The sequence below is a fragment of the Periophthalmus magnuspinnatus genome, chromosome 23 (genome assembly GCF_009829125.3).
Source record: "Periophthalmus magnuspinnatus isolate fPerMag1 chromosome 23, fPerMag1.2.pri, whole genome shotgun sequence".
Classification (NCBI taxonomy): Eukaryota; Metazoa; Chordata; class Actinopteri; order Gobiiformes; family Gobiidae; genus Periophthalmus; species Periophthalmus magnuspinnatus.
Window position 1 is genome coordinate 24,097,328 of NC_047148.1, and position 22,931 is coordinate 24,120,258.

The following is a 22,931-nucleotide window of genomic DNA, read 5'->3' on the forward strand; positions in this document are numbered from 1 at the left end:
GTTTAGTTCTCGTTTAGTCCTGGTTTAGTTCTCGTTTAGTCCGGGTTTAGTTCTTGTTTAGTCCGGGTTTAGTTCTCGTTTAGTCCTGGTTTAGTTCTCGTTTAGTTCTCGTTTAGTCCTGGTTTAGTTCTCGTTTAGTCCGGGTTTAGTTCTCGTTTAGTCCGGGTTTTGGACATGTGGCGTTCGCTGCACACGGGGACAGTTGTAAAACTTGGCGTTTACGCTCGATGCTCACGGTAAATTTGGAATGAAAGAGTGATCTCATGTGAAAGAGGAGAGGAGAGAGAGGTAGACATGGAGGAGAGATGGAGGGAGATGGAGAGAGATGGAGGAGAGAGAGATGGAGGGATAGAGGAGAGGAGAGAGAGATAGGGAGAGATGGAGGGAGATGGAGAGAGAGCTGGAGGAGAGACAGAGGAGAGAGAGATTAGGAGAGATGCAGGAGAGGAGAGAGATGGAGAGATGAGGAGAGAGATGGAGAGATGGAGGAGAGGAGAGAGATAGGGAGATGGATGGAGGAACAGATTGTAAGTGACATGTTAATTTCTTTGTCGTCACTCACGCTTCAGCAGCAGCTTCTGCCCAGAACTCAGAGTCTGAAAACGACAAGAAAGGGAGAGAGAGAAAGGGAAGAGGGAGGAGAGAGCGAGAGGAGAGAGGGAGAGGAGAGACAGAGAGAGTGAGGAGAGAGAGGAAAAAGAAGGGAGAGAGAGGAGAAAGAGAGCTGCAGCTTCTGTCCAGAAGTCAGAGTCTGAAAAGGACAAAAAAGAGAGAGAGAAAGAGAGAGGGAGGAGAGAGGGAAAAAGAGAAGAGGAGAGAGGGAAGGAGAGAGGGAGGGAGGAGAGAAAGGGGGAGATTTAACCCTAAAACTGTTGCCGTAACTTTAATCACAAACAAATCGAAATTTTGATCGAAATCTCAACATACAACAGAATAACACACACACACACAGGCAAAGACAAAACAACAACAAAACAACAAAGCAACAACAAAACAACAACAAAACAACAACAAAACAACAAAGCAACAACAAAACAACAACAAAACAACAAAACAACAACAAAACAACAACAAAACAACAACAAAACAACAAAACAACAACAAAACAACAACAAAACAACAAAACAACAAAACAACAACAAAACAACAAAGCAACAACAAAACAACAAAGCAACAACAAAACAACAACAAAACAACAACAAAACAACAACAAAACAACAAAACAACAACAAAACAACAACAAAACAACAAAACAACAACAAAACAACAACAAAACAACAACAAAACAACAAAACAACAAAACAACAACAAAACAACAACAAAACAACAAAACAACAACAAAACAACAAAGCAACAACAAAACAACAAAGCAACAACAAAACAACAACAAAACAACAAAGCAACAACAAAACAACAAAGCAACAACAAAACAACAAAACAACAACAAAACAACAACAAAACAACAACAAAACAACAACACTAAGACAGTTACTATTTTCCACTGTTTACACACACACATGTGAGACAGAGTTAAAAACAGAGTTAAAAACAAGTACATTGGTCACGTACTATAGATTTTATTGAGTTGATGAATGAAGCTGTACTCGTAGTACTACTGTGTTTCTCCTGTGTACTACTGTGTCTCTCCTGTGTACTACTGTGTCTCTCCTGTGTACTACTGTGTCTCTCCTGTGTACTACTGTGTTTCTCCTGTGTACTACTGTGTCTCTCCTGTGTACTACTGTGTTTCTCCTGTGTACTACTGTGTTTCTCCTGTGTACTACTGTGTCTCTCCTGTGTACTACTGTGTTTCTCCTGTGTACTACTGTGTTTCTCCTGTGTACTACTGTGTCTCTCCTGTGTACTACTGTGTTTCTCCTGTGTACTACTGTGTCTCTCCTGTGTACTACTGTGTTTCTCCTGTGTACTACTGTGTTTCTCCTGTGTATTACTGTGTTTCTCCTGTGTATTTCAGGCAGCCGTGGTACTACGGTTGGGGGTTCAATCTCCCGCGAGGCCAGGCACTTCTGGACAAGTGGAACCAGATCCCGGACAGCACAGACATCCTGGTGACACACTGCCCCCCGCTGGGTGAGACGCACACTGCACGTCCACCTCCTCAACCATTTTATTAGAAGAGCTGTATGTATACTGCCCCCTACAGTTTAACAACGGCTGTGCACTCACCCTGTGTCCACAGCCTTGACCTGCAGGTAGAGAGTCCTGGTTTAGTCCTGGTTTAGTCCTGGTTTAGTCCTGGTTTAGTCCTGGTTTAGACCTGGTTTAGTCCTGGTTTAGACCTGGTTTAGTCCTGGTTTAGACCTGGTTTAGTCCTGGTTTAGACCTGGTTTAGTCCTGGTTTAGTCTCAGTGGCAGGTTTCCATCAGGTAAATTCGTTTTATGACTTTACGTTAATTAATTTTAACAGTGTAACTGAGCGTGTCCGTCATACACTCCTGTCACACACTCCTGTCACACACTCCTGTCACACACTCCTGTCACACACACCTCTCACACACTCCTGTCACACACACCTCTCACACACACCTGTCACACACTCCTGTCACACACTCCTGTCACACACACCTCTCACACGCACCTGTCACACACTCCTGTCACACACTCCTGTCACACACTCCTGTCACACACACCTCTCACACACTCCTGTCACACACACCTCTCACACACACCTGTCACACACTCCTGTCACACGCACCTCTCACACACTCCTGTCACACACTCCTGTCACACACACCTCTCACACACACCTGTCACACACTCCTGTCACACACTCCTGTCACACACACCTCTCACACACTCCTGTCACACACTCCTCTCACACACTCCTGTCACACACTCCTCTCACACACACCTGTCACACACTCCTGTCACACACACCTCTCACACACTCCTGTCACACACACCTCTCACACGCACCTGTCACACACTCCTGTCACACACTCCTGTCACACACTCCTGTCACACACACCTCTCACACACTCCTGTCACACACACCTCTCACACACACCTGTCACACACTCCTGTCACACGCACCTCTCACACACTCCTGTCACACACTCCTGTCACACACACCTCTCACACACACCTGTCACACACTCCTGTCACACACTCCTGTCACACACACCTCTCACACACACCTGTCACACACTCCTGTCACACACTCCTCTCACACACTCCTGTCACACACTCCTCTCACACACACCTGTCACACACTCCTGTCACACACACCTCTCACACACTCCTGTCACACACACCTCTCACACACACCTGTCACACACTCCTGTCACACACTCCTGTCACACACACCTCTCACACACTCCTGTCACACACTCCTCTCACACACTCCTGTCACACACTCCTCTCACACACACCTGTCACACACTCCTGTCACACACACCTCTCACACACTCCTGTCACACACTCCTGTCACATATTCCTCTTTTCTCTGATCTGTTGTTTCCTCGTCACACACAGACCTGGAGTTGTGTTTGTTTCATTCTCACATGTTTCACACAAACCTGCAGATTTAGTTCTTTTCTCAAACTGAAAACACTCTGTTCCACCTTGTGATGTCATCATGTGGTGATACAGGAAGTGCTCCACTGTGTTTTTAAACTCCACCTTCACTATCATTTGGGTCAAATGCAGGTGTAACCCAAAGACGTACTGGTCTGGTCTCTGTATAGGAGAATGTCCAGAATGTTCCTTAGTGTGGCATTTTTTTTATCTTGCTCTATTTTTTGCTCAAAAATACCTTGAAAAATTCGGGCTCGCCCCTCCACAGATCTGACCTGTAACTTGGCCTGGTTTAATGCCATACTTCGGAGTATTTAAAGCACAGCCCTCCTTGCCTGCACGTGTTTGAAAAGTGCGTCCTCTGCAGAGTGATCTGTCGTCATGGTGACAGAGGCTCAGACTTTACGAAGCGCGTCTGCGATTCTCAGACAACGCTGCGTCTTCAATTTGTCTCATTTAAAACCATCCATCACAACAAGAACAGCAGGACGGAAGAAAAGATGGAGAGAGTGAGGGAAGAGAGGAGAGAGGGGGGAGAGCAGAGGGAGGAGAGGGGAGAGCAGAGGGAGGAGAGGGGAGAACAGAGGGAGGAAAAGAGAGAGAGGTGAGAGCAGAGGGAGGACAAGAGAGAGAGGGGAGAGCAGAGGGAGGACAAGAGAGAGAGGGGAGAGCAGAGGGAGGACAAGAGAGAGAGGGGAGAGCAGAGGGAGGACAAGAGAGAGAGGGGAGAGCAGAGGGAGGACAAGAGAGAGAGGTGAGAGCAGAGGGAGGAGAGGGGAGAAAGAGAGGAGGGGGAGGAGAGGAAAGATGAGGGAGGGACAGAGAGAGAACAGTGTAGGAGAGATGGAGTAGAATTGAGGAGGAGAAGTGAGGGAGGGGGGACAGAGATGGAGAGGTTTTCAAAGAGGCTGATGATGCTGAGTCAATACAACGGGTCCATCTGTCTCTGTACAACTATTTACAACAACTGGAACGAAAGAGGGAGGAGAGGAGGAGAAAGAGGGGAAAGAGGAGGAGAAAGAGAGGAGGAGAAAGAGGGGGAAGAGAAAAGAGAGAGGGAGAAATGCAATTATAATATTATATTATAATAATATTTACAACAACTGTAAAGAGAGAGGGAAGAGAGACAGAGGGAGGAGAAGGAGGAGGGAGAGGGAGGAGAGACAGAGGGAGGAGAAGGAGGGGGGGAGGGAGGAGAGACAGGGAGGAGAAGGAGGGGGGAGAAGGAGGGGGAGGAGAGAGGAGAGACAGAGGGAGAAGAAGGAGGGGGGGAGAGGGAGGAGAAGGGGGGGAGGAGAGAGGTTGACTCCTGCTTCACTTTTCTTTGTGAAAAAGATGTTTTAATGCTGCTCAGGTGAAAGAGTCATGCATGTGAATACTATGAGCCAGAAGAGTCATGCATGTGAATACTATGAGCCAGAAGAGTCATGCATGTGAATACTATGAGCCAGAAGAGTCATGCATGTGAATACTCACATTTAAACACATTCTCAGTTTGAGAATCAGGTTCTTTTTAAGTGTGGCCTCAGCTCCAGAAGAGAACTTCAAAGCTCATCCCTCTCAGCTCCTCCTCCCTCTCCTCCTCCTCCTCCCTCTCCTCCTCCACCTCCCTCCTCCCTTTCCTCCTCCTCCCTCTCCCTCTCCTCCCTCTCCCTCTCCTCCTCCTCCCTCTCCTCCTCCTCCTCCTCCCTCTCCTCCTCCTCCCTCTCCCTCTCCTCCTCCTCCCTCTCCTCCTCCTCCCTCTCCTCACTCCCCCTCTCCTCCCTCCCCCTCATGCCCCCTCTCCTCCCTCTCCCTCTCCTCCCTCTCCCTCTCCTCCTCCTCCCTCTCCTCCTCCTCCCTCTCCTCCTCCTCCCTCTCCTCCCTCTCCCTCTCCTCCTCCTCCCTTTCCTCCTCCTCCCTCTCCCTCTCCTCCTCCTCCCTCTCCTCCTCCTCCCTCTCCTCCTCCTCCTCCTCCCTCTCCTCCTAATCCTTCTCCGTCTGCACAGCTGTTGAACATTTCTGCTGTTTGTGCAGGACGTGTGGAACAGGAGCTGTTAGCCGTCGTTAGCCCCAGAGCTAACAGGAGCTAACAGGAGCTAACAGGAGCTAACGGGGGCTAACAGGAGCTAACGGGGGCTAACAGGGGGCTAGCATCAGCGTGTCAGTGTGTTTCCACAGAGAGAGGAGAATCCAAACAGCAGCTGCTCACAGTGTGAACACATGGAGATCTGACTGGAAAGTTCCACACTGTGGCTTTAAACTGGCACTGGCTAATTTGTTTATCATTGTCAAAGAACTACTTGTGTCCACGGAGACAGGTTAAGTTTAATTCCATACGGAACCTAAACGCGTCTCCATGGACACGAGCAGGAGGTGAACCTCCACCAGAAAGTTACATAGTGAAACTTTAATTCATAAAACTGTTACAGTCCACGGCGCATTAAACATGTCTGACATCTGACACAGCTGCACTTCTTTCCTCCCTCTCTCTCTCCTATCTCTCTTCTCCCTCTCTCCTCTCTCTCCTCTCCCTCTCTCCCTCCCCCTCTCCCTCTCTCCCTCCCTCTCTCTCTCTCTCCCTCCCTCTTTTCATACATTAGTACCCAGCTCACTCGTCCCATATGTTTGTGTCGACGTTTGTCCGAGTGGAAAAATGAAAGACAACATCTGCAGGAGACGAGCTGTTAAAAGGAGAGAAGGAGGGAGGGAGAGAGACAGGGAGGAGAGAGGAGACGAGCTGTTAAAAGGAGAGAAGGAGGGAGGGAGAGAGACAGGGAGGAGAGAGAGAGAGGGAGGAGAGAGGAAACGAACTGTGAAGAGGAGAGAAGGAGGGAGGGAGAGAGACAGGGAGGGAGAGAGAGAGAAGGAGAGAGGAGACGAACTGTGAAGAGGAGAGAAGGAGGGAGGGAGAGAGACAGGGAGGGAGAGAGAGAGAAGGAGAGAGGAGACGAACTGTTAAAAGGAGAGAAGGAGGGAAGAAAAGGAGGGAGAGAAGGAGAGGGGGATGGAGAGAGATTATTATTAAAATGATCAGAGAAGCAGAGACTAAACACTTGATAATTAGAAAAGTCTGTTTTAGAAAAAAATGAACTGACCCACCTGCATTTGACCCGTCCCTCAGTGTCTCTGGGTTAAACCTGCATTTGACCCGTCCCTCAGTGTCTCTGGGTTAAACCTGCATTTGACCCGTCCCTCAGTGTCTCTGGGTTAAACCTGCATTTGACCCGTCCCTCAGTGTCTCTGGGTTAAACCTGCATTTGACCCGTCCCTCAGTGTCTCTGGGTTAAACCTGCATTTGACCCGTCCCTCAGTGTCTCTGGGTTAAACCTGCATTTGACCCGTCCCTCAGTGTCTCTGGGTTAAACCTGCATTTGACCCGTTCCTCAGTGTCTCTGGTTTGAATCTGTCAGATCAGTATTTCACATTAAAATAATTTCTGCATTTGGAAATGTTACTTTATAAACTTCACCTCTGTTTACACTGATGTATTTAGGCTAATAGAGCCATGCTATGCTAATAGAGCCATGCTATGCTAATAGAGCCATGCTATGCTAATAGAGCCATGCTGTGCTAATAGAGCCATGCTATGCTAATAGAGCCATGCTGTGCTAATAGAGCCATGCTGTGCTAATAGAGCCATGCTATGCTAATAGAGCCATGCTGTGCTAATAGAGCCATGCTATGCTAATAAAGTTATGTGTTCATGAACACAGCTTGACCACAGAATGAGGCTGGTGATGGTTTATCGGCTTAAGAACTGGAGTTCAGAGTTTTATCTGTGACGTAACAACACAGGCAAAATGTCCCGATGACAGTTGGACCTCCTCCTTGCCTGGCTCTCCTCCTCCTCGCCCGGCTCTCCTCCTCCTCGTCTGGTCTCCTGGCCGATTTCTTATGTTGTCTGATTTTTCCTGTTGTGTCTGATTTTTCCTGTTGTGTCTGATTTTTCCTGTTGTGTCTGATTTTTCTTGTTGTGTCTGATTCTTCCTGTTGTTTTGTTTTTTGTGTCTTGGCGGCACGGTGACTGAGTGCCATCACTCATGCCTCACAGCAAGAAGGTTGGTTCGATCCCCGGGTCACCAGGCCTTTCTGTGTGGAGTTTTTCATGTTTCTCCTCGTGTCTGGATGGGTTTCCTCCGGGTACTCCGGTTTCCCCCATCAACCAAAACATGAACGCCCTTCGAGACAACTGTTGTTGTGATTTTGGGCGTTACAAAAATAAATGAATTGAATTGAATTGAATTGAAAATGTGAACCGATTTTTGAGGCTTAGAGAAAAGGACTTTGGATTAGATTAAAGAAACAAGCACGAATGAAACAAAAACACAACCAGGGTCCAGGTCTGTTTTTGATGAAGGGACAATATAACATGGTTCAACTTTGCATAATTGGTACTTTGCGGTGACATCATGCTGGGGGGGGTTCTGGATGCATGTCTATGACGGAATGTTTAACAGTTACCATGGTGACACAATGCACACACTAGCAAACACTGACAAAAAACTTCTTTATGGTCAAATTGTGTTAAACTAAAGCTCAGATTAAAGACGAACTTGAGTAACAGAGCTTCAGACAGAGCAGTGCCTACAGTTAGCATCACCCCTCCAGAGAATGTCAGTCACATCAGCTCTAAAGTTTGTGTCTTTACAGAGTTCAGTGTTTAGGTTTAATCTAAAGAAAACAACAGAACAATGAGACACATTTGAAAGAATAAATAAGAGATGTAAATGTGTGAGCGCCGCGTGGGAGGAGTGAGAGCGCCACCTACAGAGCGCCAGGAAACACCTTTAAGAGACTTTAAGAGCGCAAGACTCATCTTTGTCCAACTCTGACTTGGTTTGGTGAATAGCACCAGTGCTAAATATTTATCACAGGTTTACATCAGTGAAGTTTGTGAAAAGAAGTCGAGAAGAAAACTCAAGGAAGTAATTTTAAATAGAGACCGAGGTATCGGCCGATATTTGCTCCTGTTTGGATATGGGATATCGGCCTTCACTCTCCTGCCTAACCGGTATTTGGTTTGTGCTCATCTTTATTTGAACACGTCGGATGAGATTACACAGCTCCATTTTGGATCAGCAGAAGAAACGACGTCTGGAAAACATTTCCACCAACATTATTTTTCTTTAATATGGTTAAATTTTGCAGAGCAGTAAAAAGTTTGTTGTTTTCATTATGGTTGCTAGGTGATAGTTATGAAATTATCTGCATATGTCACATCTTCTCTCAAATTATAAATTGAATGTGCTGTCCCCAGTTGCCACTGGAAACTCAAGCACTACATGACATCACACAGGACTGCCCTGATCACAGCCAGGTGTTTCTGATACAAACACCTGGCTGCAGGGGCGGAGTTTTGAAGTGTCGATACCTGGCCCCGCCCGTCCTCCCCATCACTCTCCTTTCTCCCTTTAGTCCTCCAGGCCCCACCCCTTTACTCTCCCTTTAGTCCTCCTGACTCCGCCCCTCACTCTCCCTTCAGTCCTCCTGGCCCCGCCCCCTCACTCTGCCTTTAGTCCTCCTGGCCCCACCCCTCAGTCCTCCTGACCCTCTCCCTTTAGTCCTCCTGGCCCCACCCCTCAGTCCTCCTGACCCTCTCCCTTTAGTCCTCCTGACCCCACCCCTCAGTCCTCCTGGCCCCACCCCTCAGTCCTCCTGACCCCGCCCCTCAGTCCTCCTGACCCCGCCCCTCAGTCCTCCTGACCCTCTCCCTTTAGTCCTCCTGACCCCACCCCTCAGTCCTCCTGGCCCCACCCCTCAGTCCTCCTGACCCTCTCCCTTCAGTCCCCCTGACCCCGCCCCTTTAGTCCTTTGCTAAAAGGAGGTTGTGGGTTAAATCTCTTGTGTTGCAGGTTTTCTGGACTGGGTTCCAAAGAAGATGCAGCGTGTGGGCTGCATGGAGCTGCTCAACACCGTCCAGAGGAGAGTCCAGCCCAAACTGCACGTGTTTGGACACATACATGAAGGTACTGGACCAGGACTGGACCAGAACTAAACCAGGACCAGGAGTGGAGCAGGACTGAACCAGACCAGGACTGAACCAGAACTAAACCAGGACCAGGAGTGGACCGGGACTAGGACTGGACCGGACCAGGACTGGACAAGAACTAAACCAGGACCAGGACCTGGACCAGGACTGGACCAGGACCAGCACTGGACCAGGACCAGGACTACACCAGGACTGGACCGGACCAGGAATGGACCAGAACTAAACCAGGACCAGGAGTGGACCAGGACTGAACCGGACCAGGACTGAACCAGAACTAAACCAGGACCAGGAGTGGACCGGGACTAGGACTGGACCGGACCAGGACTGGACAAGAACTAAACCAGGACCAGGACCTGGACCAGGACTGGACCAGGACCAGCACTGGACCAGGACCAGGACTGGACCGGACCAGGAATGGACCAGAACTAAACCATGACCGGACCAGGACTGGCTCAGGACCAGGACTGGACCAGGACTGGACCAGGACTAAGCCAGGACTAAACCAGGTCTAAAAGAGGACAGAGACATGAGCCTTTCTTAGCTGTGACTGTCTGAAAAGTTCCAGACTGAGGCTTTAGCTGTGAGTGTGGCGTTCAGAGGTGCTACTTTCTGCACTTTTCTGTCTCACACCACAGTCGTATAAAACGCCACATTTTACTCTGACCTAAAAACATTACAACTCACAATGTTCACATGAGTCTGAACCAGTGAAACAGCACGTCCAGGAAGGGGGCGAGGAACGAGGAGCGAGGAGCTGGGGGTGAGGAGCGAGGAGCAGGGGGTGAGGAGCGAGGAGCAGGGGGTGAGGAGCGAGGAGCTGGGAGCGAGGAGCAGGGGGTGAGGAGCGAGGAGCAGGGGGTGAGGAGCGAGGAGCAGGGGGTGAGGAGCGAGGAACGAGGGGCGTGGAGCTGGGAGTGAGGAGCAGGGAGCAGAGGAGCTGGGAGCAGAGGAGCTGGGAGTGAGGAGCTGGGAGCATGGAGCAGAGGAGATGGGAGCGAGGAGCAGAGGAGCTGGGAGCGAGGAGCAGAGGAGCTGGGAGCGAGGAGCGAGGAGCAGGGGGTGAGGAGCTGGGAGTGAGGAGCTGGGAGCGAGGAGCAGGGGGTGAGGAGCTGGGAGTGAGGAGCTGGGAGCGAGGAGCAGGGGGTGAGGAGCTGGGAGCAGAGGAGCTGGGAGCAGAGGAGCTGGGAGCGAGGAGCTGGGAGCATGGAGCAGAGGAGATGGGAGCGAGGAGCAGAGGAGCTGGGAGCATGGAGCAGAGGAGCTGGGAGCGAGGGGCGTGGAGCTGGGAGTGAGGAGCTGGGAGCAAGGAGTGTGGAGCAGAGGAGCAGAGGAGCTGGGAGTGAGGAGCTGGGAGCAAGGAGCAGAGGAGTTGGGAGCGAGGAGCAGAGGAGCTGAGTGTCTTCACACTTGTCCATTTGTGCTTTTGGACGCTGCTCTTTTCACAGTTTGTTCAGATTTTAAAGTGTCGCAGCTGAAACTTTAGCTCCGAGTCCGACTCATTATGTAACAGACTTAAAGGGATGGTCCAAACCCACAGACAGGTCTTAAAGGGATGGTCCAAACCCACAGACAGGTCTTAAAGGGATGGTCCAAACCCACAGACAGGTCTTAAAGGGATGGTCCAAACCCACAGACAGGTCTTAAAGGGATGGTCCAAACCCACAGACAGGTCTTAAAGGGATGGTCCAAACCCACAGACAGGTCTTAAAGGGATGGTCCTAATGCTCCAAGAGGTTTTAAATGTCATCCATGCATGTTTGAGTAATCTAGAGATCTCTCCTGTGCTCTATTCAAACCCTCCTTATGGTTAGCAGTACGAGCCTGTACAAGGCTCCGCCCACAAAACTACGTCACCCATGAGACGACAGTTCTCCATAAATATACAAAAAAATACAGAACTATTCACTATGACTTCACAAACCTGATGTGATGTGCAGTAGTAACATGTTAACCCAGGACTAAACCAGATCTAAACCAGGACTAAACCAGGACTAAACCAGGACTAAACCAGGTCTAAACAAGGACTAAACCAGGACTAAACCAGGTCTAAACCAGGACTAAACCAGGACTAAACCAGATGCCCTGGTCTCTGTGTTTCAGGTTATGGGATGATGACAGATGGCACCACCACCTTTGTCAACGCCTCCGCCTGCACCGTTAACTTCCTGCCTATGAACCCGCCCATCGTGTTTGATCTGCCCAATCCCAGGAGCTCATGACGCCAGGAGCCCCGCCCTCCCGACCCGCCGGCCAATCGGGACCAAGCAGGCGTCTCCGTGTGTCAATAAAACTGCAAGAACTGTCAATCAAACGAGAACGTCAGAAACTCATCTGGATTTGAGTCATTTCGAGTTTGTCAGATTAATGACGTGACTTTGTAATAACTACATCTGGATTAGGCCTTAAAAACATGAACAAAGACTTAATTCATAATAAATAAACAGTTTAAGAATGATTCAGTTTTAGTAACTCCTTAATTAAAGGGTTGGGGTTTGGATTCAGGGGATTAAAGGCCCTGTACCTGATTTTCACCGTGTTTTTGAGAAAAATATGTCCCCAGAGCAGAGTGTGCAGCTAATTATAAAGCATTTTATTATCTGAGAATCAGGAAGTGCTAGTTAGCATGCTAGCTTTACCGTGATGCCAAAACGCCGCTCTGGTGTCTGAGAGTTGTGAAAAGTACTTATAAACTCATCATGGTGAGTCATTAGGATGTTATGATGCATATGGTCAGAGGAGTAAGGTGGAGGAGGAGTAAAGAGGAGGAGGAAGGAGGAGGAGGAGTAAAGAAGAGGAGGAGTAAAGAGGAGGAGGAAGGAGGAGGAGGAGTAAAGAAGAGGAGGAGTAAAGATGAGGAGGAAGGAGGAGTAAGGAGGAGGAGGAATAACTTTGGACCAAACTGTTTAAAATTAAATAGTTCTGTTTTTAATGTTTTAAGACAGAAAAAATCAGGTACAGTGACTTTAATGAACTAGTTTCTTTAATGAAACACCTAAACCTGAATCGTTCTTATATTTTATAAACTTTGTCCATTTGGACGTGTTCATGTTTCTTTAGCCGTGACTTTAGTGTCTTCGTTCAGCTGTTCATCCTTCAGCCAATCAGGAGGCAGTGTGTAAATAAATTAGTTTCTTTTTTTAAAAACAAAAATAAGAACCAGCTTTGTGCTCTTCACTGCACCGACAATCTGCAAACACACGGCGAAACAATCAGACGTTTAGCAGGAACAGAAAGAAAAACATAAAAAATAAAATACAAAAGTAATGCACGGTTTGAGCGGAACACAGCAGCAGACTGGCCCACACCGGCCCACACCGGCCCACACCGGCCCACACCGGCCCAGACCGGCCCACGCCGGCCCAGACCGGCCCAGACTGACTGAGGCTCAAGACTGCAGAGTTTGCAGAGAACGTTTTATGACGTACAGTCGCTTGAATTAAACTTTCTGTATTTGCTTGTATCAGCTGCACAGGATGAATTGAAGGGGTTTATTACATAAGAGAATGCTACGCTCAGACGTCAGACGCCTCTAGGTGGCGCTTCTCTACTTTAGGGCAGACGTGAGGTGAAGTTCACAAAGTTCAGATTTTGGCGTTACTGGTGTTTGACCCAAACTGTCAATGCTCAAATGCTTAAAACCCTCCACACTGACCCACGACCCATGACCACCCCAGACGCACGACCCTGTAGACTCTGCGAGTAACCCGACACCTGCAACGCCCCTGACGCCCCTGAAACCCCCGATGTCCCGACACCTCTGTCCTCTCCGCCCCCCGACACCCCCGATCCAGATGCCCCTGACGCCCCTGATGCCCCAGTCTGAACGCAGCATTACCTTAAGACCATGAGGAGATTCCTGAGCTCGTCCAGGCCTCGTCCAAACAGGAGACTCGTATTTGTTTATTTGAACTTTCTCTGCATGTGTCTCAAACTGAGGTCCCCGTCCCTCTCGGATTCATGAGGGTCAAAGGAGGAGATTCTGAAGTATCTCCAACGAGGTTTAAGTCTCAAACTGCAGCTTTTGGACAGTGAGACCTCCTCCAGAACAGTCACAATGTTTCTCATGTTTAAAACTTGTTTTAAAAAGAAGGGAAAAAAGCATTTTTTAGAGACTGAGTTTGCGCTGATGAAGCTTGATGTTTTTAATGTTTTTGTCTGAAAATCAAACTTGACTTTTCTGTAAATGTGGCGATGCTCGGTCCATGTGTTCTTCTGATATTTTCATCTGTAAATTTGACCCATTTAAAGGACATGAAGCATTGTTGTGGCTTTGATTCCATTTTAAACCTGATTTTTGGGATAACTGTTAAAGGTTCTGTATTAAAAAAACTGACTCTTGTTCTAAAGCTGTTCCCTCTTCAAAAACACACCTGGAGTCACAAACATCCAGGGCTAAAATGATCCAAATGATTTTAGTGAAGGTGTGTGGAGTTTAAAAACACAGTGGAGCACTTCTTGTATCACCACATGATGACATCACAAGGTGGAACAGAGTGTTTTCAGTTGGAGAGAAGAACTCAGCCTAAATCTGCAGGTTTTGTGTTAAACATGTGAGAATGAAACAAAACACAACTCCAGGTCTGTGTGTGACGAGGAAACGACATTAGAACAGACCAGAGAATAGAGTCATATGGGCCCTTTAATATGGGCCCTTTAATATGGGCCCTTTAATATGGGCCCTTTACAGAACATGTGATGCATTCTTGTGGATCAGTCTTTCAGTATTTGAATAATTTCTGCATTTGGAAAATTAACTTTATAAACTACACCTGTTTACCACGACGCCTTTAGGAGGATGGAGTGAGTGTGACATCATCCAGGCTGTTGAAGGTAACGCCCCTTCCCGCCCGGTGCCGCTGGTTTAGTGAGGAGCGACTAGCAGGTTATCCATTTATTTACAGAGTCTGTGTTAAAAGTGAAAAAGTCCGTTTTGCATCACATGTTCATGAAGCGACTCGTGTTTATGGCCTGAAGACTTTCTGTTTATGCCTGTACATGTCGGTGATGTGTTTGTGAATGGGAGGGTTTCTGGGGCTTTAAAAACCTTTTTCTGAAGACGATAAAATGTGAGACGATATTTTCATGTAACCCAGAGACACTGAGGATGGGTCAAATGCAGGTTTAACCCAGAGACACTGAGGATGGGTCAAATGCACACCCTACGGGGACAATAAAATATACCGTAACTCTTTGACTCATTGTGGTTCATCTTTGTTTAGCCCCGCCTCTCAGATCCACACTGTTCCCTCTGTGTTTTATAGACAGAGGTCCCATGACCAGACGGAACCAAACGCCAAGTGTCCTGTCCCAACGATTCCAGAGGACGTGATTGACAGGCGGATTAACCAATCAGAGAGACGCATGCTCCATTTGTGTTAAAACAACCGTGGCGGCTTCTCTTAAAAAATAGCAGGAAAAGAAATCCAGAGGATTGATTGCAGACCAAATATGTTTTTATGATTATATACAGCCTCTGGTCCTATTACAGACCGTAGATGTTTTTGAGGGAGGGATGTGTTTATTTCAGTGTAATAGTCGTGTAATAGTTTTGTCTTTTATTTGTTTAGCTACGGAGGGACCGTGGCTGTCCCTGATTGACTAATCAACCTGTCAATCATGCCCATGTGACCTCTGACCTCTGACTTCATAAAGTGTTGGAGATATTTCAGCGACTGTTGTCCTTCAGAAAACTTAAAAAATATAAGTGTGGTCCTCGGTGGAAGGTTTGGTGTTTTGGGTATTTATGAATTAAATTAATGTCTGTTTACTTTTTGAATTTTCTCAAACCTTTTATTTTGTTTGTAGTTTTAAAAATACTGAAGATAAAAGTTTTTCACGCTGCACAAACACTGCGCCTCATCTCCATTTAAAACACAGCTTAATTATAAAAGAACAGGAACGTCGGAGTAAATCCCTCTCCCTCGAACGCCTCACGCTTTGATGCTCCAGTGACGACGCGTTTGGGAACGTCGGGAAAAACAGGCTCTGGTTTTGTTTTTAATGGGCTCAGATGCAGCGGTTTAAGAGACGAGGAGATGGAGGAGTGAGTTTAAAAGAGACAAGAAGATGGAGGAGTGAGTGACAGACGGCAAGAAAACACTGTAAAAATACACACATGGGGTAAAAGTGTAGAACAGTCATGTCATTTGAAACAGGCTGAAGTGTCTTGGACATAATTACAGACTGGGATTCAAACCCACAACCTTTATGTCTTATTTTGTACAGGGTGTAGTGTTTACATATTTACATGAGCTGTTCCTCATTGAAGAATTTAAAAACTGTCCTGGGTGTATTATTATTAAATGAGCAAAACGTCACTTTGCTCCAGCACCTGCAGCCTCAGCGGACGAGTTTTCTCCGCCAGAGTCTATTCCAAAATCAAACGAGAAACCTATTTATTCGAACTTTCAACGCAGTGCAAAGCCCAAGAAGCCTAAGAAATGATCCTAAAGTATAAACAACCCATCAAAACCAAAAGCTGCCCCTGCTGTTCCTACAGATGTTAGGCCTGTTCACCCGTTGTTGGGCCAAATTACTGTTTCAAGCCCTTTATTTCTGAGTCTTTTGTTCCAGTCCCAGGTGAAGGCACCCATTTACAGTCTTATGGGATAAGGATGGCTAACAGTCAGTTATTTTCTCCGGCGTGTTGTCTCTGAGCTCAAACACTGTCCTGAAGGGCATTGGCCTCAGCTGCGTCCCGGCTCCACTGCATAATACACTGAGTCCACGTTAGCTAGTGGGGTGTTTCAGGTGCAAAAGTCCTTGGTCAGTCACGCTGTTCCTGGCTCTGAACAAGATGAGGACAGTGCGCCCTCTACTGGCCAAGATCAAGGTCATGGTTAAGATTGGAGAGACACAGCTAGTTTCTCCGGTGTCCCCACCACTAAAATCAATAACATCTGCAGATTTTTACCATTTAAAAACATGTCAAAAATCAAAGGTAAACTGTCAAAACCAGACTTAGAGAGACTTATCCTGCATTTGTGTCCAGGAGGTTAGACGACTGTAACGTCCAGAACACTGCTGCTCGGGTCAGGACTAGAACCAGGAAGTACTTCACACATGTGTCCTGTGGCTCAGGTCTCTGGCTCCTGTGGCTCAGAGACTTTAAAGCAGCTCTGTGTGAACAAGTCCATGGAGACCTGGACCAGCACCAAAGAACATCTCCCACATGAGCCACATGAACCATCTCACACTCTGAGGACTTCAGGGACCGGCCTCCTGCTGGTCCAGAGTCAGGACTAAACATGAGGAATCAGAGTTTCAGTTTTATGCAGCTAAAACCTGCAGCAGTCTTTCTGAAGAAAAGGTTAAAATCCAGGCTCAAAACAGTTCTTATGACCTGTGCATATGACTGGAAGGTTTTTATTCTGCACTTTTCTCCTTTAATGTAAATTTTATGATGATTATTTGTTATTATACATGACACAGGAAATGTGTCAGACTTTGTTTCTAAATGCAGAGAATGTTACAACAGGTCACTCGACTAAGGAGCTTCCTTAGGTGAAGAAGAGAGAGGGAGGAGACGCTCAGTCCCTGTTCGCTGTGTGTTTAGAAATGTCAGCTGAGGAGTATTTAGAGTCCAGTGTTGGCCAACAGTGTGGTCATTTGTCCCACTCTGAGTGTATGTCCAGTGTAGGTCAATCTGTCATGTCTCAGTGAAGACCAACATCCTAACATCCTGGTTTACTACAGTCCTACCCCTGGTTGATGATGCTCCCTCTCGCAGTAATGCACTGGAGCATGACGTAGGTTCTGCTGCTCCTGTTAAACAGAAGACGTTTGACCACAGTGAGGCCATAGAACAGAAGGTTAAATACCTGTTAGATAATGTCCTGGTTGTAGTCCTTGGAGTTCTTGTCTTCCTGCTTCCAGGTCAGATGGTACTCCTAGATTTTGCACCTAGTTCTCAGTGATGTTCCTAATTGTAATGTTTACGTAGACGATACTGTCATTTACTCAGATACTTGGTCCAAACACGTCTGCACCTCACAGGAAATCTTTAAGTCTTTGGTAGTGTCTCTGTAACTTACCTGGACAAAGTCTTTGGTCACAGACAGGTACAACACGTACACGCTGTTCTCACCTACTCACCCTACTCCTACGACCGTAGTGTTCAGTGTTAGTCGCCCCCCTCACTGCCCTCTGTAGTCCCTCTGTCCCCTTCACTTGGACAACAGAGTGTGATGTCCCCTTCATTTGGCCCTGCTCCTGTAGGCTCTGCTCCCGTAGTCCCTGCTCCTGTAGGCTCTGCTCCTGTAGGCCCTGCTCCTGTAGGCTCTGCTCCTGTAGGCCCTGCTCCTGTAGGCTCTTCTGTTTCTTTTGTTCATTTTTTAAACTTTTGAGTCTCTGATCCGGGAGCCCAGACACGATTTGAGCTAAAAACAATTTGTCCTGATGAGAAAAGAAATAATTACATGAGTTGACCCCCGGGAGGCGCTCTGAGCTGAGGGCGCACAGGGAAATCAGCACCGGCCTCAAATATACACAGAAAGTAGGTCTGTGTCTCTGTCTCTGTCTGTGTCTCTGTCTCTGTCTGTGTCTGTGTCTCTGTCTGTGTCTCTGTCTCTGTCTGTGTCTCTGTCTCTGTCTGTGTCTCTGTCTGTGTCTGTGTCTGTGTCTCTGTCTGTGTCTCTGTCTGTGTCTCTGTCTCTGTCTCTGTCTCTCTGTCTCTGTCTCTGTCTGTGTCTCTGTCTGTGTCTGTGTCTCTGTCTGTCTGTGTCTCTGTCTCTGTCTGTGTCTCTGTCTGTGTCTGTGTCTCTGTCTCTGTCTCTGTCTGTGTCTCTGTCTGTCTCTCTGTCTCTCTGTCTCTGTCTCTCTGTCTCTGTCTCTGTCTCTCTGTCTCTGTCTGTGTCTCTGTCTCTGTCTGTGTCTCTGTCTCTGTCTCTGTCTGTGTCTCTGTCTGTGTCTCTGTCTCTGTCTGTGTCTCTGTCTCTGTCTCTGTCTGTGTCTCTGTCTCTGTCTCTGTCTGTGTCTCTGTCTCTGTCTCTGTCTGTGTCTCTGTCTGTGTCTCTGTCTCTGTCTCTGTCTCTGTCTCTGTCTCTGTCTCAGGCCTCAGGTTCATTTAACAGGATCAGGAAAGACACGTCCTCCGTCTCACCGAGAGGAGGTTTAGACTCCTGATCTCTGAGTGTCCTCCTTGTGTGGCAGAGTGGTTACCCCCCCCCCCCCCCTTTCTCTCTCTTTCTCTCTCTGTCTCTCTCTGTCTCTCTCTCGGCCTCTCTCTCTCGTCTTCTTTCTCAAATTATGTTTTACTCCTGAATCTCACCGTTTTATTTGAATGACAGCCATCGTCATATGCATCTCCCTCCTCCTCCTGTCTCCTACTCCTCTCTCTCCTCCTCTCCTGCTCCTCTCTCTCCCCCCTCCTCTCTCCCTCCTCCTCTTCTCCTCCTCCTCGTCCTCTTCCTCTTCTCTCTCCCTCTCTTCCTCTGTCACTCTCCTCTTTTTTGAGTCTCTTTCCCAAAGCACTTTCTGCATGTGTCACAGACAAATGAAGAGCGTAAATTACCTCCTCTTCCTCCTCTTCCCCCTCCTCCCCCTCCTCCCCTTCCTCCTCCTCTTCTTTCTCTTCCTCCTCGTCTTGAGATGTTTGTCCTGTCGCTCAAGTCTAAAGCAAAAAAATACAATTCAACCAACTATAACTGCCACAATGAATCCTCTGCTCCTCTGCTCTGCTCCTCTAACCCTCTCCTCCTCTGACCCTCCCCTGTGACCCTCTCCTCCTCTGACCCTCTCCTCCTCTGACCCTCTCCTCTGACCCTCTCCTCCTCTGACCCTCCCCTCCTCTGACCCTCCCCTCCTCTGACCCTCCCCTATGACCCTCTCCTCCTGTGACCCTCTCCTCTGACCCTCTCCTCCTCTGACCCTCTCCTCCTGTGACCCTCCCCTGTGACCCTCTCCTCCTCTGACCCTCTCCTCCTCTGACCCTCTCCTCTGACCCTCTCCTCCTGTGACCCTCTCCTCCTCTGACCCTCTCCTCCTCTGACCCTCTCCTCCTCTGACCCTCTCCTCTGACCCTCTCCTCCTCTGACCCTCTCCTCCTTTGACCCTCTCCTCCTCTGACCCTCTCCTCCTCTGACCCTCTCCTCCGTTTACCCTCTCCTCCTGTGACCCTCTCCTCCTCTGACCCTCTCCTCTGACCCTCTCCTCCTCTGACCCTCTCCTCCTCTGACCCTCCCCTCCTCTGACCCTCCCCTGTGACCCTCTCCTCCTCTGACCCTCTCCTCCTCTGACCCTCCCCTCCTCTGACCCTCCCCTCCTCTGACCCTCCCCTGTGACCCTCTCCTCCTCTGACCCTCTCCTCCTCTGACCCTCTCCTCCGTTTACCCTCTCCTCCTCTGACCCTCTCCTCCTCTGACCCTCTCCTCCTCTGACCCTCTCCTCTGACCCTCTCCTCTGACCCTCTCCTCCTCTGACCCTCTCCTCCTGTGACCCTCTCGTCCTCTGACCCTCCCCTCCTCTGACCCTCTCCTCCTCTGACCCTCTCCTCCTCTGACCCTCTCCTCCTCTGACCCTCCCCTGTGACCCTCTCCTCCTCTGACCCTCTCCTCCTCTGACCCTCTCCTCCTCTGACCCTCCCCTGTGACCCTCTCCTCCTCTGACCCTCCCCTGTGACCCTCTCCTCCTGTGACTTTCTCCTCTGACCCTCTCCTCCTCTGACCCTCTCCTCTGACCCTCTCCTCTGACCCTCTCCTCCAACCCTCTCCTCCTCTGACCCTCTCCTCCTCTGACCCTCTCCTCCTCTGACCCTCTCCTCCTCTGACCCTCTGACCTTCTCTGACCCTCTTTTACTTTCTGCAGAAGGATGTCGACCAGCGTCTGCTCTTAAACTCTTTACTTTGACCCTCTCCTCCTCTGACCCTCCCCTGTGACCCTCTCCTCCTGTGACTTTCTCCTCTGACCCTCTCCTCCTCTGACCCTCTCCTCCTCTGACCCTCCCCTGTGACCCTCTCCTCCTGTGACTTTCTCCTCTGACCCTCTCCTTCTCTGACCCTCTCCTCCTCTGACCCTCTCCTCCTCTGACCCTCTCCTCCTTGCTGCAGAAGGATCTTGTTCTCTGCTGGACCATCGTCTGCTCTTAAACTCTTTCGTTTCGCTCTCGCTCACACAGATGGCCTCACAGTGCGTTTCTTTGTGTCTCGGGTTGCCAGATAGGGCGCTCTCCCACGCGGTTTCAGCCTCAGCGGGTGTCATTGTGGAAATGCGGATACGCCTGGAGGTGCCAGGAGCGACACGGCGCGTTGCAGGCCCCGCGTTGCCAGGTTTGGTGATCGGAGGCGAAATGTGTGAGCTGGAGGTGGGAGGTCCCCGCTGAGATGAGCACAATCTGGCAACGCGCGGCTGCCAGTCCCCTCCCCCTCAAAAACACACTAAACATTGTTTCATTAGTGTGTGTCAGATGCCCTCCCTCTAAATCCCTGTGTCCTGTTTTAGTCCCAGTTTAGACCCGGCTTTGTCTTATTTCAGACCTGTGTGTCAGATGCCCTCCCCTGGGATTACCAGCTGCCACAGGGGGGCACAGGGAATGTCCTTGGGCAAGACACTTCAGCCACATGAGTGTGAATGCAGAGTGTGAGTGCTGGTGGGCGGGGCCGATGGCGCAGATTCAGTCAGTAGGCCCCAGGGCAGCTGTGGCTCCAGTGTTAGAACAATTTACCACCACAGAATCTGAATGCAAGAGACTAAATGAAACATGTCATAAGTATTATAATAATAATAATAATAATAATAATAATAATAATAATAATAATAATAATTATTATTATTATTATTATTATTATTATTATTATTATTATTTTAATTATTATTATTATTATTATATTATTATTATTATTATTATTATTATTTGTATTTGCATTATTATTATTATTATTATTATTATTATTATTATTATTATTATTATTATTATTATTATTATTATTATTATTATTTCTTTTTGGGTCAGATGCAGCTGGATTCTGGACATCACAATATATCTCACAGAAACCAGAATGAACCACATCCTCTGCATCACACACAAACCCAAATGAACAAGGATAAAACCACTCTATCCTCTGCATCATCTGTATCCTCTGCATCCTCTTTATCCTCTGTATCCTCTGCATTACCTCTAAACATTAGAGTTTATCTACAGTTTTTCTATTTTTGGTGAACTTTATATTTCACTTCATGGTTGGAGACGAGCGGCAGATGTGACGGACGCAGTGGTGACTCCAGAACTGTTACCATAGTAACCATAATGTACCATAGTAACCATAATGTACCATAGCAACCATAATGTACCATAGCAACCATAATGTACCATAGCAACCATAATGTACCATAGTAACCATAATGTACCATAGCAACCATAATGTACCATAGCAACCATAATGTACCATAGTAACCATAATGTACCATAGTAACCATAATGTACCATAGCAACCATAATGTACCATAGCAACCATAATGTACCATAGTAACCATAATGTACCATAGTAACCATAATGCAAACAAGGGCCAGAACTTCTCCATCAAACCAAAACAGAATTATAAAAACATGAAAATCCATCTTATGCACTTTAACTCAAGCTCTCTCTCCTTTATAGCTCCTCCCTCTCTCCTCCTGTTCCCTCTCTCCTGTTCTATCCACCCTTTCTTACCCGTGGCTCCTCTTTCTATCCCTCCATCTCTCTCATCTCTCCCTCTGCCCCTCCTCTTCTCTTCTCTTTATGCCTTGTTATTTTCAGTCTTCCACTCCAGCGTATTCATAAAAAGTTTCCTGTCCTCTCTGTTTCCCTCCATCTCTCCTCTCCCTCTGTCTTTCCTCGCTCTCTCCTCTCTTCATCTCTTCATCTCCCCTTCTGCCCCTCCTCTTCTCTCCTCTCTGTCTTTCTGTCTCTCTCCCACCGTCTCTCTCCTCTCCCTCTGTCCATCTCTCCACTCCTCTCTCTCTTCTCTCTTCTTGTTGTGTTCTTGAGCTCACATGCTCCTCTCACCCCCCCTTCTCTTTCCTCTCTCCTCTCTCTCTCTGCTGTCCTCTCTCTCCCCCACTACCCCTCTCCCTCTCTCTTTTCTCTCTTCTAGTGTGTTCTTGCGTTCTCGTGTATGTTTTTGCATTCTTAAAGTTTCCTTGTGACACTTTGGCGGGCGCCGCTGTGTTTGAGTGACAGTCCAAACATCAAACGTGGCTCTGAAAATAATCATTTAAAAAAGTGGATTTTATTATTTATTTTCTGTGTAAAAGTCTGAGATGCAGAACCGACTCGGATGAGGGTGTTGTTGGAGCATATGGTGGAAGATGGCGACGTTTGGAGCTTGAAGAGGAGCTGCCACAGAGTCCCAGAGGAGAACCAGAGCTACACTTAACACGCTGTTTATGATGACGGCGAAATACAGGGTAGACAGAGGAGACAGGAGCCAGAGACCAGGAACCAGTCTG

The 22,931-nt window shown here is 48.1% G+C and overlaps 1 protein-coding gene across 1 annotated transcript; it reads left to right on the forward strand.

The window, feature by feature from the left end:
- Positions 1-174: 174 nt before the first annotated feature.
- Positions 175-12,736, forward strand: LOC117392109 (metallophosphoesterase domain-containing protein 1-like). The gene is made up of 4 exons (XM_033990091.2): positions 175-236; positions 1,976-2,091; positions 9,372-9,485; positions 11,609-12,736. The coding sequence occupies exons 1-4, from the start codon at positions 175-177 to the stop codon at positions 11,725-11,727; spliced, it is 411 nt and encodes a 136-aa protein (XP_033845982.1). The 3' UTR covers positions 11,728-12,736.
- The last annotated feature ends 10,195 nt before the right edge of the window (positions 12,737-22,931 follow it).

Excerpts from the sequence above, each read along its gene's own strand:
- LOC117392109 (XM_033990091.2), top strand. The coding sequence starts at position 175 with ATGTGGCGTTCGCTGCACACGGGGACAGTTGTAAAACTTGGCGTTTAC. Across the intron at positions 237-1,975 it reads GTTTACGCTCGATGCTCACG|GCAGCCGTGGTACTACGGTT; the intron begins GTAAATTTGGAA and ends TGTGTATTTCAG. Across the intron at positions 2,092-9,371 it reads GACACACTGCCCCCCGCTGG|GTTTTCTGGACTGGGTTCCA; the intron begins GTGAGACGCACA and ends CTTGTGTTGCAG.